The 14848-nt window shown below is 46.0% G+C and overlaps 1 protein-coding gene across 2 annotated transcripts in view; it reads left to right on the forward strand.

The window, feature by feature from the left end:
• ZBTB8B (zinc finger and BTB domain containing 8B) overlaps positions 1-14848 on the forward strand; it is a 41774-nt gene that overhangs the window by 14427 nt on the left and 12499 nt on the right. For both annotated transcript variants that reach the window (XM_053210762.1, XM_053210759.1), the window contains exons 3-4: positions 3411-3895; positions 9951-10966. In XM_053210762.1, the coding sequence (XP_053066737.1) occupies positions 9991-10966 (976 nt within the window). In that variant the 5' untranslated portion in view covers positions 3411-3895; positions 9951-9990. The remainder of the gene's footprint in view (positions 1-3410; positions 3896-9950; positions 10967-14848) is intronic.

Below are 14848 nucleotides of genomic sequence, written 5' to 3' on the forward strand. Positions count from 1 at the left end.
CCCCGGCACTTGATTATATTTAAAGGTGGGAGGAAGGGAGAAACCTTTCTGCTTCAGGAGGTACCTTGGCTTTGACAGCACTGGGTCCTCCAGCATTGTCGGTAGGGAGTGTGGGGTTGTAGGCTACAGCCCAAGGACAGTAGCAATTTCCTGGACTCTGGATAATGCTCTCTCTCTCCCACATTCTTCAGTATATCCAATGTCTTTGTGACCAACCCCCTGCATTAAAGTCTTCTCTGCTTTAAATATGTAGGGTGGTATCTGTTTTCCTGATTAGACATTGATTCATACATTTCTGTAAAGCCCACACTCTAGTGCAGCACAGAAGCATCCTGGGTGTCCAGGAATTTGTGTGGCCATTGTCTGATTGTTCCCAAAAGGTTTGAATATTTGAGTACAAATTCTTTGGAGAAAGACTCATGGTATGGTCCTGCAGGTTATTGTTGGGTCTTTCCTTAAGGGTCTTTAACTTTCTTTAAAAAAAATTTTTTTTTTAACATTTATTTATTATTGAGAGACAGAAACACAGAGCGTGAGCAGGGGAGAGGTAGAGAGAGGTGAAGACACAGACTCCGAAGTAGGCTTCAGGCTCTGAGCAAGCAGTCAGCACAGAGCCTGTCGCGGGGCTCGAACTCACAAACTGTGAGATCATGACCTGAGCTGAAGTCAGTTGCCTAACCAACTGAGCCACCCAGGCGCCCCTAACTTTCTTTTTATTCAGTGGTCGACACACCTGAACCTACTCAAGTATGGACATTGGATGAAAAATCAAAACTGTCTTTTGGGGCGCCTGGGTGGCTCAGCAGGTTAAATGTCCAACTTTGGCTCAGGTCATGATCTCACGGTTTATGAGTTTGAGCCCTACATCGGGTCTGCACTAACAGTGTGGAGCCTCCTTGGGATTCTCTCTCTCCTTCTCTCTATCTCACTTTATCTCTATCTCAAAAAAATAATCAGAACAAAATTGTTTATTGCATCAAGATAGGCCTTTGTTCACTGGACATGGAAGTATTTTTTTTTTTCTGTTACTGTTATAAAAATTAAATGGGAATTTAGTAGACTGTCCCTGATTCGTTAGTTGTTTCCAAAAATCTCTGTGGATCAAACCACTCTGATTTCATGCCAACCCTGCTGCTTATTAGTAACACTTCCCATTTTGTATTTGTTGGGTAACTGCCACCACTGTGGGCTGTATCATTCCAGACTCCTCCTCCTGAAATGAGAGTACATTTCAATTATAGACCCATCCGCCATCATTCCTGGCTTAGAGAGGATGGTCAGTAAAGTGCCTTTTAATGATTTTGGCACTTCCTTCATCAATTGTCCTCTGGTTTTGGTAAAGGAGGTGAATTCTGGGTCTTTTCAAGGAATATAATTATTGGATTGATCAGCAAGATGCACAGATTCAATAAATCATCCTGACTCCTGAGATCTTTGAATTTATTCCTCTGGTTTATGGCAAAAGATTTCCACTGTCATACAAATGAATGACAGGTCAGTATTGTATCCAGTTTTGCATAAACCAACACTTCAATTGTTAGAATAACAGCTGCCAGCCATCAGAGGAAGCTCCCTGGATGCAGAATCTCCAGTGAATATATTCAAACCAATAAATTCATTTTGATCTGAAATTATATTCAGGCTTTCCTTATTTAAGTACCCTCCAAATTCACCTCCATAAATAGTCCCTTGCTTTTTCATCAAATAAAATAGCAGATTCCTGCGATTGTTTTCTTTGGGCAGGCCTCCCTTTCCCTAGTTTTTGTCTGCTTTTCATCCTCCAGGACATGTTATGCTTGGGCTTTGGTTCTGGCCAAGGGGCAAACTTAAGTTTTCTTCAGCAATGAAGGTTCAATCTTATCAATTAAGGAAGGATGGAATTTTTCATGTAAAAGAGGAGGGAACACTTCCTTGGAGCTCAGCAGACAATACTATGTTCTTGCTAAGAAATTCAATCCCGTCTCATAATCTAGATTAAATTTATTAGAAGAACTTCTCTTAATTAACCTACACTTAACTGATTTACTGAATTAACTGATAATCCCCATGATCACTTTCTCTCCACATTTTTTAAAAAAAGTTTATCGATTTATTTTGAGAGAGAGAAAGAGAGTCCGAAAATGGGAAAGGCAGAGAGAGGTGGGGGAGAGAAAATCTCAAGCAGGCTCCACTATCAGTGCAGAGCGCACAGCCTGATGCAGGGCTCGAACCCATGAACCAGGAGATCATGACCTGAGCCAAGATCAAGAGTCAAAGTCAGACGCTTAACTAACTGAGCCACCCAGGTGTCCCCTCCACACTTTTTTTTTTTAATTAAGGTAAAATCCACCCAATATACATTCAGTCATTTAAAAGTATACAAGTCAGTGGCATTTAGTGTATTCACAACGCTGTACAACCACCACCTATTTCTAGTTTCAAGTGTAGAGCTTTCTGAGTGCAGAGCTCTGTGTGACCTGCACAGTTGGTACACCGGTTAAGCTGGTTTGCCTATCTCTCACTCCCTTACCCCGGTGGCTGTCCTCCTATTTCTTAGGCACATCCCAATCTGTTTTTAGAACCTTCCTACTAGCTCTTTCCCTGCCTGCAATGCTCATCTGTTTAACCTGAGCATGGCAGCTGGAAGGTTGCCAACTGAGAGAAGCCATCCTTGACCTTCAGCCCCTCATAGCCACCAAATCACTTTGTTGGATCGTCTACCTGTTTTAATTCTTTGCCATGCACTTCATATATTTCCTTTTTTTAGTTGTTTTTTTGTTTATTAGCCATCTCCCCTTGTTATGGGTTGGACTCTGCCTGCACTCCCCCCCCCCCCCATTCGTGTGCTGAAGTCCTAACCCCCAGCACCTCAGAATATGACCTTATTTGGAAAACAGGGTTATTGCAAATGCACTCGTTTGTTGAGTCGAAGTTGTACTGGGGTAGAGTGAACCCCTAATTCACTATGACTAGTGACTTTATATAAAGGGGAAATCTACACACAGAGATATATACAGGGAGAGCGTGGGTGAACATGAAGAGGGCCAGCTACAAGTCCAGGAGAGAGGCCTGGGACAGATCCTTCCTCCAGAACGCTCGGAAGGAACCAACCCTGCCCACACCTTGACTTCCAGCCTCCAGAAATTCGAGACAATGAATTTCTGCTGTTTAAGGCGGACTGTAGTGTTTTGACACAGCAGCGCTCACAAACTGATACACCCACTATGAGAACTGAGCTCCGCGAGAACGGCAAGCTGGTTTGTCTTGTTCACAGCTGTCCCACAACATGTCAGTACTGTTCCTGAGCACCGGGTACCGCTATTTAACTGTTTCACTTGCATACATGACCCTGAAAGCTTTTCAAGGGAAGAGGGTGTCGGGGTGTTCGTTAAAAACCTGTTGAGTACATGAAACCATTTCACTCTTTCCAGAATTTCTGCGAAGCGCCGGCAAGTAAAATGTGTGCGGACTGATAGGTCAGAGCTCTCATTCTCCGGGCGACTTTAATATGCACGTCGTGCTTTCAGCTCTCCGGACAAAGACGCCGACACTTCGCAGGTCCCTCGAGTGGGACTCAGAAGACCGAACAGAGCTCCAGCCTTCTGCTAGTGTCCGTTCTTGCCCCTTTTGGCATCTCGGGACTTGTAGTTTTGTCCACTATATCTTTGCTGGAGAAACGAACGCTGAGACCACAACTCCCGTCACCGCGCGAGGACTGGCGCCATCAGAGCGCAGCCTCAGGAGGGGGCACGGGCGCCATTGACTAACCCGCTGGTCGAAGGGTCCGCCTTCCTGAGCCTAGGAGCCCCTGTGATTGGTCAGCTGCCTCGCTTCTCACGGAGGGGGCGACAGGTGAATGAAAGAGGGGCGTGTCGCTGTGCGGTAGCTCGGCCGCAAGGCTGGATCCCGCTGAAAGGTGAGAGTCGAGAAGCGGGTTCGCGCTACCTCTTTCATTGGTTTGGGGAACATTCGGGGCGCCCCAGGAGGTCCGCCTTGGGTGGAGGGAGCGGGCAGAGAGCTCCCCTCTTGGTCGGCCTCCCTCGGACCTCCCGGCCCTGGCTGCTCCCGAGACCTCCCACCACCCAAACCTGAGCTGGATGACCGACCCTTCCCTCCCTCCAGAGTGGGGAGCGTCGGCGCGGCGGCAGCTGTCCCCCTTTCCGTGGTATTGGGCTGTCTCGCCGCGTCGTCCAGCCGGGTGGTCCTGGCGCCCGCCCATTGCGATGGTGCTGGGACGCGAGGGCTCGGCCAGGTTGGAGCAATGCCCACCGCAGCGATGGTCACTTTGTCTGCAGGAGGCAACGAGACGGGTAAGGCCCCTGTTTCCCACCCTCAGGAGCCAAAGACCGGTCCAGGAACTGGTTCCGGTGTTCTCCGCAGGGTCGTCTGTCTTTGGAAGGTGGGGAAGGGGTGGAGATCCCCTTGTCTTGGGAACAGTTTAGCAGGTGAACCCAAGGTGCAGTTGACCCTGAAATTTTTTCTGTGAAAATGGAAACTCTTCTCCCGTGTCGTTCCCCTTCCCTCCATGCGTTGGGAGAGGAGTGACTTCCTGAACCCTATGGGGAGTCAGGTTGGCATAGCGGTTAAGAATGTCAACCCTGGAATCAAACCAATTTTGGTTTCAGTCCTGACTTGCACATGTTAGCTATAAATCTGAACTTCAATTTCCTCCCCTGAAAAAGAGGGTATAACAATGATATCTACTGCATTGGGTTATCGTGAGGTAAAAGTTAATTAATGCTTGTAAAGTACTGTCTACAGTGCTTCATGAAGAGTGGTGTTCAGTAAATGCTAGCAATGGATGAGCAGGTTTTCATTATTCTCAGGTTGGTGAGACTGAAGGAGTCTTGGCAGAGGCGGCGGGTGGAATTCAAGGCTGGTTTTGGTGCCAGCATGAAGGCAGTCATGTGATCTGGGTAGCATTCCCTAGGGGAACGTGGGAGTGTGCTGTAGAGAGTAGTGTTGGCATCTGCTCTCTCCCGGAGGACATGCACCGTGTACTTGGCTCATTTTTCTATTCCTGGCACCTTCCTTGTATGTAACCAGTAACTGTTGAATTGAATTGCAACAGTCAGAGGGCTGGGGGTTCCCCTAACCGGTGAGGCTAAATGTGCTTCTGACAGCAGTAGATCCAGAGAGCTTCTTTCCAAGGAGAAGTAGTGATCCTCAGCCTGTCCCACGGTTGCAGGGCACCAAAGGCAAGTGATATGAATAAGGATTTCCACAGTATATGCCAAATACAGGGTTGGGGAAAGGGTTGTGGACAGACTTTTGCCAAGTTAAGGAGTATTGACATGACCCGACAGAATCTGGATTATTTGCAGAGAGAAAGCCAAAGGAAATGGGTTTGGGGTACTGTTGCTGGAAAGGAGCATCTTCCAGTGAAAGGTGGAAGTGCCCTGTCGATAAAACTGTTCTTCAGCTAAGAAGTGTTGGGCCTACACCGGTTTATCTCCCTGATTGGCCAACTCGTTATTCCTCTGCCCTTCCTCCTTTACCCCCTTTGTTTAAAAAGAAAAAAATGAAAGCAGTACATGCACTTAGTGAAACATTCTAACAGGTTGAAAATGAAAAGTGGAGATCCCTTCACATACTTCTTACCCCTAATCTCTCTTCTCAAGGGTGTCTGCTATTAACTCTTGCTTGTGTAACCCTACATTGAAAAAAATCATGCTTATACAGATGGAATCATATGGTACATTTTGTTTTGCTTCTTGTCTTTTTCTCTTAAGATACCTTGATGACCTATCCATAACAAACACACACAACTCTGGCTCATTAAAAACGTGGCTGCATAGTATTCCCCTGTGTGATTGCACCTCATTTATTTAACTTGTCCCCTGTTGGACATTCTTTATACTTTTGTGCTCATATAAAAGCCTGGTGAATGGACATCTCTGAACTTGTAATTTGATATTTTTTGGCAACACATCCAAAAGGGTAAATTTTTATATTGATATTTCTGGGACAAAAGAAGTGTGCATTTAAGTTTTAATAAATATTGCAAAATTCCTCTCTAGAATGGTGTTCCAAGTTACATCTGCATCACCAGTGGATATTAGCACATGACAGTTGAAAAATGTGATGTTACCAGTCTGATAGGTTTTCTTTCAGTTCTGAGAAAGGGAGTAAACTATGGTATTGAAATGTTGTATTTTCCTATATCTTGATTTTCCCTTCATAGTTTTTCTTTTTCTTTAAAGTTGAATTATTTATTTTGAGAGAGAGAGAGAGAGAGAGAGAGAGAGAGAGAGAGCATGAGCAGGGAAGGAGCAGAGAGAGAGGGAGAGAGAATTCCAAGCAGGCCCTGAGCTGTGGCAGAGCCTGAGGTGGGGCTCGATCTCATGAACCCATGAGATCATGACCTGATGACCTGAGCTGAGATCAAGAGTTGGACCCTTAACGAGCTGAGCCACCCAGGCACCCCATTTATATTTTTTTAAGGTTTTTTTTTTTTAATTTATTTTGAGAGAGAGAGAAAGAGAGTGTGCACCAATGCGTGTGAGTCAGGAAGGGACAGAGAGAGGGAGACAGAGGATCCAAAGCAGGCTCTGCAGTGTCAGCGTAGAGCCCGATTCAGGGCTCAAACTCATGAACCTTGTGAGATCAAGACCTGAGCCACCCAGGTGCCCCTCCCTTCGTATTTTGATTGCCAAAGGCAGCAGCAGGAACTGCTGGGAAGGCTTGGTTGGAAAAGTCAGAAGAGGTGGGAATGACAGTGAAGCCTTAGTCCTGTGACAACCTTCAGGGTTGATTTATTTGGGAATCGTAGAATTTTGCAGATATCTAACGGTTTTCTTCCTTTCTGAAGCAAATGTTAATTTTAACTACTTTGGATGAAAAAATTCCAGAAATTATGATATAACTTCCTTGACTTTAAAATGAATATAAACAGATAAGAATCTTCTTGAGGACTTAAGCCCATCACTTATAGCCCTGGGCTATAATTTAGTGCTGTCCTAAGGCCATTTTGAATATGTAGGAGCATTTAATGTTGCTTAGCTAAATGGCCTCAGGCTGATGTTTTGAAAAAATTCCTGGGTCTATTTTTTTAAGAAACATTTTTTACCTTTTCCTGGCTGTCAACTCTCACTTTTGTCAGTTTACTATCTTATAGAGGATCCTCTCTACTTTTCTCCCTAATTGGTTGTCTAGTTTCTAAACTGAAACAAGTGAAATGCATCACTTGTTATAAATATGTATAAAGTAAGTGTGAACTGCCAGTTAATAAGGTTCTTGTGGGTCTTTAATGAGTATAGTCCGTGTAGTTAGTACACAGACTATGGGGAATCAATTTTGCCAATGGAAGAGCCCTTTTTGTGGGGAGAAAGTGCCTGGTTTTTGGCTGGTTAGGGTATTGTGGCATTGCATTTGTAGAAAGGAAGAGCACTAAGGAGTTGTGAGTTGTGGTTGGAAGCTCTAACCAGGCCTTTTGTGATTCCAGTAGAGGGATGATGGACTTGGTTCTAGAAACTTCCCTGTGCTCAGTGGGTCAATACGGAAAAGGGGTAGTCAATGGATTGTTACGGAAACCGAAGTTCTGCTGCTTGTCGCTCTAAAGGCCAATACTCAAGAGATGAGTTTTGATTGAAAAAGAATGTGAGTTTTGTTCAGAAGCCCAGGGACCTGGGGAGAAGGCGGACTCTTGTCCAAAAGCCAACACCGAGGTTTCTGCCTGACCCAGGGATTTTTAAAGCGATTTAATCAGTTAACGGAGTACCATGGTCTTTGACATTTCTTGATTGTGTGAGGACTTGATGATGCCAGCTACAGAATTATCTCAGTGCTCAGAGGTTGTGCAAGAACGTCTGGTTCCTGGTTACCCGGGGGTTGTGCAAGAGCACTCTGATCTTTCTGCAAAGGAGGGCAAGGTTTGCAGATGTGTAAAGGGAGGTCAGCAAAGTCATTTGCGTGACCTTAAAAAAGAAAAACATTTTGCTCAATGTTTCTGGGCTAATCAGAAAGCTGAGGTGGCTTCAAACAGACTTGCTGGCCTTTGTGGCCTAGGAAAGTTCTGGTCCTTCATTCCCCAAGGCCAGTGGTCCGCAAGTCTTAAAAGAAAGTAAATTAGTTCTGTTACAGATCAAGGGCCTTAAGTCAGCAAGCAAGGAGTGTGTTAACTTGAAGTAGGTTGACCCTTAAGACCAGGCTGGAGTGCTGTTGCAGGTTGGCTCTGTGGTTTGTGTGATGGGAAAAGATGGAAGAGAGAGAGCTCGGGGAAGGTCAGCATCTGTCTTTCGCAGTAGCAGAAGGATTGTAAACTTGATTTATACCTGCTCTACTTAGCAGTTAAGAAAGGAGTATTCCTTTCTACTTACCGAACCTACTTTGTCCAAAGCACTTTGCCAGGTGCTATGGGGGATAGCAAATGAAGTAAGATGTGGCTTGTACCTTCCAAGGCTTTTAGTCCCCTGACCAATGAGGGTCAGGACCTAAAGTTTGGAGGAGTGGACCAAGGATAGTGGAGTCAATCCGTTAAGAGTCTCTCAGTTGCAAGAGATAGAAAACCCAACTGAGACCAGCTAAGGCAAAAAGGGACTTAACTGGCCTCTGGCACTGCATGAGTTGGGGCCCAGATGGTGTCCCCGGGGCACCTGTTATTCCTGTCTGAACTGAGCTGTCATCTTTGTTGGGCGGTTCTCTTGGTGGTGAGGCAGCATCTTAAAAAAATTTTTTTTTAATGTTCTTATTTATTTTTGAGACAGAGAGAGACAGAGCATGAGCAGGGGAGGGGCAGAGAGAGAGGGAGACACAGACTCAGGAAGCAGGCTTCAGGCTCCGAGCTGTCAGCGCAGAGCCCGACACGGGGCTCGAACTCACAAACCGCGAGATCATGACCTGAGCTGAAGTCGGACGCTCAACCGACTGAGCCACCCAGGCACCCCTGTGAGGCAGCATCTTTGACATCCACATGCCCACCGAGTAGAGAGTGCTCTTCTTTGGGTGCCCCAGTAAACATTTCATTGCTTTTCATTGCTCTGACCAAGCCACATGGCCATCTCTCAGCTAATCACTGTGGTCAGAAGGTGGGACACGTTGATTGTGGTGGCCTCTATTATATCTAGAGCCTGGGGATGGGGCCAGCTTGATGCAAAACACATTGGCCAATGGACTACCTGGGTGCCTCAGTCAGTTAAGCATCTGACATTGGCTCAGATCATGATCCCACCGCTCATGAGTTCGAGCCCCACATCAGGCTCTGTGCTGATGGCTCAGAGCCTAGAGCCTGCTTTGGATTCTGTGTCTCCCTCTCTCTGTGCCCCTCTTCCAATCGCATGCTCTCTCTCTCTCTCTCAAAAATAAATAAAGATTAAAAAATTTAAAAAAATTCAAAACACATTGGCGAAGAATGGGGGAAGGGTGGTTCTATCAAAGCCAGAAAAACTACCAAAACCATAAGAATGATGAATGTGTGCTGGCTGGCCCACCAAATGCTTCCATAAAGTAGTAATAGGTGTGTGCCCAGACTGGTAAGTATGGTCTCTGAGTTCCATATCAGGACTGAACTATAAGTCTTAGATTTGGGTGTTATCTATATTTTGAGTCTTTAAAATTTTTTTTGAATGTTTATTTTATTTTGGGGGGGGGCAGGGAGAGATGGGGGACACAGAATTTGAAACAGGCTCCAGGCTCTAAACTGTCAGTATAGAGCCCGATGTGGGGCTCAAACCCACAACATGGGGCTCAAACCCACAAACCACAAGATCATGACCTGGGCCGAAGTCGGGCGCTTAACCAACTGAGCCACCCAGGCGCCCCAGTGTCTGACTCTTAATATTGGCTCAGGTCCTGATCTCATGATTCATGAGATCGAGCCCCCCTCTGTGCTGTTAGCACAGTTGGGATTCTCTCTCTCCCTCTCTTTCTGCCCCTCCCCATTCATGCTTTCTCACTCTCTCTCTCAAAAATAAGCTTTAAAACAAAAGGAAAAATTAATTGGTAAATTAACTTCAAAAAAACAATCTTGGCAGAGATTCAGGCTACTCCAGAGCAGCAGCAGCTGGTGGAGACATGGAGATGCAGTCCTATCATGCCAAGCTCTTGGGGGAGTTGAATGAACAGCGAAAGAGGGACTTTTTCTGTGACTGCAGCATCATCGTGGAAGGGCGGATCTTCAAGGCCCACAGGAACATTTTGTTCGCCAACAGCGGCTACTTCCGAGCCCTGCTCATTCACTACATCCAGGACAGCGGGCGGCACAGCACCGCCTCCCTGGACATAGTCACCTCCGATGCCTTCTCCACCATCTTAGACTTCCTGTACTCTGGGAAGCTGGATTTGTGCGGGGACAACGTGATTGAAGTCATGTCGGCGGCCAGCTACCTGCAGATGAACGACGTGGTGAACTTCTGCAAGGCCTACATCAGGTCGTCCCTTGATATCTGCCGGAAGATGGAGAAGGAGGCTGCCGTGGCTGCAGCGGTGGCGGCGGCGGCCGCGGCGGCGGTGGCGGCTCATCAGGTGGACGGCGGGAGCCCCAGTTCAGGCAGGGAAGGGACCTCCTGTGACACCAAGAGCGTGGTCCCCTCTCCGGCCGAGGGAGAGGAGAGGGTGGACTGTCCAAGAGAGCCCCCTCGCCGTGACTGCAGAGGCTGCCACCCCCTGGAACTGGCGGCGAAGGACGGCCAGGGCAGTGGCCCAGCTGACAGTGACCTCTCTATTCTGCCCAAACAGATAGAGCCCAAGGTGGAGTTTGATGCCGACGAGGTGGAGGTGGAGTTGGGCGAACAGCTGCAGCCGTATGCCACCCCACTCAGCCTGGCCCACATGGACGAGGGTTTGCCCGGTGGCCAGGCCATCGACTTGGCTTACGGTAACTACCACGTGAAGCAGTTCCTGGAGGCACTCCTGCACAATGGTGCCGTCCAGGGCAAAGGTGACGTGGACCATCACTTCTCTCGAAGTTTGGAGGGAAGACCAGAGGGTGCGGGAGGAGCCATGAGTGCCGTGATGGATGTCCAGACTGACTGGTATGGAGAGGACTCAGGTGAGCTCCATTCGCCTTCAGCATCTCTGCCCGTCACTTAGCACGCACACCTGTGCCTTACTGGCTCCCATCACCATGATCGTTAGCATTGCCATTGTCACTGCTGTCATCACCACCATCTCCACCACCGTCATCACCACCACATTATCACCACCACCACCAGTAGGTGTTAGTTGAGCACCTGCTGTGTGCAGGGCATTGTCTCTTCCTGTGTGTTACTATTTTACCTCTACAACTAGAGTATAAGGGTGTTGAGGGCAGTTTGAAGACGTGGGAAAAAATCTACTGTTTTTTACTAACCAGCAGTGGGGCTTCAGTTAAATCAGTAAATCTCTTTGAACCCATTTTGTTCTGGAGATAATCATCCCTGCCTTGCCTTTCTCACAGCATTGAGGACCAAATGAGAAGGTTTTCAGAAATTTTTCTCATGTACGAGAACATATTCTAAGAAATTTATTCTTCTCTGTGTTAACCTTGGTGCCTGGCACATAGTAGACAGGCAGTTTTGGTCGATGGTGCATCTACTTGAGAATATCTAAAATGAGTCGGCATTTGGCTTTATGTGAATAAATTTCTTATATCCTTTGGTAGGCTTTAAAAAAAATATTTAAGGGGCGCCTGGGTGGCTCAGTTGGTTAAGCGTCCGACTTCGGCTCAGGTCATGACCTCACAGTTTGTGGGTTTGAGCCCTGACTTGGGCTCTGTGCTGACAGCTCAGACCCTGGAGCCTGTTTCAGATTCTGTGTCTCCCTCTCTCTGCCCCTCCCCTGCTTGCACTCTCTCTGTCTCTCTCAAAAACCAATAAATATTAAAACAAAACAAATTTAATGTTGATATATCTAAAGATGTGTGTGTTTTAATTAAATCATCAACCTTAAACTAGCTTTTATATCAAATATTTTACTTTTGTAGGCTTTTGTGTTTTAAGAGAACTTGGTTGTTCCCCTGAACATTCTGAGAGATGAGTTAACATGACTAACTCTCCTGAACAGGTGGGGTAATTGTGTTGTAAAGTGTCTTGGAGAGAGAAATAGATTTGGCCGCTACCTTACTGATGAAAGTACCCTATAGCTTCCAGAACCTCAAGCCAAGAAATTAATGAATCCCAATTTAAATTCACCCTTCAATACTGAGCAGTGAAAGTATTTTAGATAAGGGAGATCAGCTGCTTTTATTGGTTATTAAGTGGCTGTCTTGAGATGTTTAATTTCATTTTTTAAAGCAAGAACACTCTGTATGTCTGATTAAAACTAGGCTTGGAAACTTGAAAATGCTCTTTCTGATCCTCAGGGACACTGGCTTAACCAGCATTTAGAAGGTAGTGGCTGTTTTCAGTGAACACACTGTGGGAACGGGTTGAAATCTCATTTCCGTGCATGATAGCACTTCACAGACGGTGACCACCCTTTCACATCCATTAGACCCTCATGAGTTTGGCAGATGAATGTGGAGAAACCAAGACCCACAGGGTTTGGTGAATTTCCTGAGAATGCAGAGCTGGTAAGTGGCAGAGCTAAACCTAGCAACCTGGGCTGGCTTCATTTCATTGAAACAAACTCTGAAGGCAGCACACGGATGTCAGTGCCATGGTTTTATCTTTCAAGCCCTCTGCCCATAAGCACAAGTATCAAGAAATAGTCTTCAGCTCTACGCCATCTTCATTCAAGTCCAGTCCCTCAGTCTGTAAAGTCAGGTTTCCAACTACAAGGTGCTGTGGCAAGGCAGCCCCGCTGGCCCTGGCCATGCCTGTTGTCTGCCAGGTTTCGATTCCATTCACACGGCTCCTGGGTAAATTTATTCCAAATGCCAAGGCGCAGAGTAGAACTGATTTGTTTGGTCGTTCACTTATTTGCTCAAATATTTTGAGTACCTTCCTGGTGAAGATTCGAAGATAAGTCAGACATGGATCCAGCCCTCAAAGAACTGAGGGTGTCTTAGAGGAGATGGGATGTGTGTAATTGGCATCACATGATGAAAAGTCACCAGGGCTGGAAGACAGATGGAGGTGTGATTTTCACAGTAGTCCAGAAGCAGGAGAACCGGATTCCTCGTGGGAGATCAGGGAGGCATTATGAAGGTGGCATCTGAGGGCAAGAAGAGACATAGGGAGAAATTGATTGGAGTCGGATTATGGAAAACCTTAAATGCTAAGAGGTAAGGTTTTGTCTGTAGGCATAGGGGAATTTTTGATAGTTACTGAGCTTGGAAGTGGACAGGATCTGTGCTTGTGGGACATTAATTTGGCCTCAGCACCCGATGGTGTGGAGATGGGAGACAAGGGCAGGGAGACAGTCAGGAGGGTGTTGCGATAATTCTGTAGCCACATTGCTTATATCTGACGTTAGCAGACACTGCCAGATCATAAGGTCCTCCTGTAAAGTCTTCTCCCCCCAGACCTCCCAACCCCAGTTCCAGCACCTGCCATTGCTTCTTGGAAAGTTCATCTACACTGGTCACCTCCACTGTTTTACTTCCTACTCTTTTCTCCGCTCACTGCGGTCTGGCTTCTGCCCCCTCCACACCACTGACACTGCTGCCATGAGGTCAGTCATAGATTTGCTAGAGTCAATCCAGTGAGCGATTTTCAAGTGTTACCTTACTTGGCCTCTCTCAGTAGTTGACTCTGCCCTTTCTTTCCTTCTTGAAATTCTTTCTTCCTCTGGTTTCTGACACTGTGGGTACCCATTGCTCTTAACCTCTGCCCATTCCTTTCCAGTCTCATCACGGGGTCATTTAATGCCAGTGTGGCCAGTTCTCCATCATTGGCTTGCTTCTTCAACATCTTATCATTGCTGCTAACTAATTAATTAACTAACTCATCAGTTTGTTCTCTGTATTTATAGGTCTGATTCTGCTTTTTGTTTGCTTATTCATTTATTTGTTTTTTTAGGTTCCATGGATGAGTGAAATAATATGGTGTTTGTGTTTCTCAGTCTGACTTATTTCACTTAGCATTATACTCTCTAGGTCCATGCATGTAGTGGCAAATGACATGATCTTATTCTTTTCTGTGGCTGAGGCATATCCCAGTATGTGTGTGTGTGTGTGTGTGTGTGTGTGTGCGCGCGCGTGTGCACGCGTGCACACGCAAGTGTGCATATGCACCACGTTTATGTCACATCTTCTTTATCCATTCATCTATTGATGGGCACAGGTTGTTTCCATATCTTGGCTATTGTAAATAATGCTGCAATAGACATAGGGGTGCATGCATCTTTTCAAATTAATGGTTTTCTTAAGCTTATTTATTTTGAGAGAGAGAGAAAATACGAGCAAGGGAGGAACAGGGAGAGAGAGAGTGAGAGAGAGAGAGAGAGAGCGCGAATCCCAAGCAGTCTCCGTGCTGTCAGCATAGAGCCTGATGCAGGGCTCAAACTCACCAACTGGGAGATCATGACCTGAGCCGAAATCAAGAGTCAAATGCTTAACTGACTGAGCCACCCAGGTGCCCTCAAATTAGTGTTTTTGTTTCCTTTGGGTAAATACCCAGTAGTGGAATTTGAGAGACCTCCATACTGTTTTCCACAGTGGCTGTACCAATTTATATTCCCACCAACAGTGCACACGAGTTCCTTTTTCTCCACATCCTTTTCAGCGCTTGTTATTTCTTTTTGATTCTAGCCATTCTGACAAGTATAAATAAAGGTGATATCTCGTTGTGATTTTGATTTGCATTTCCCTGATGATTAGTGACGTTAAGCATTTTTCATGTGTCCATTGGCCATCTGTATGTCTTCTGTAGAAAAATGTCTATTCAGGTTCTCTGCCTGTTTTTTAAATCATACTGTTTTTATGGTGTTGAATTGTGTAAGTTCTTCATATATTTTGGATATTAACCCCTTCTCGGATTTATCAGTTGCAAATATCTTCTTCCATTCAGTA

The sequence above is a fragment of the Acinonyx jubatus genome, chromosome C1, assembly GCF_027475565.1.
Source record: "Acinonyx jubatus isolate Ajub_Pintada_27869175 chromosome C1, VMU_Ajub_asm_v1.0, whole genome shotgun sequence".
Taxonomy (NCBI): Eukaryota; Metazoa; Chordata; class Mammalia; order Carnivora; family Felidae; genus Acinonyx; species Acinonyx jubatus.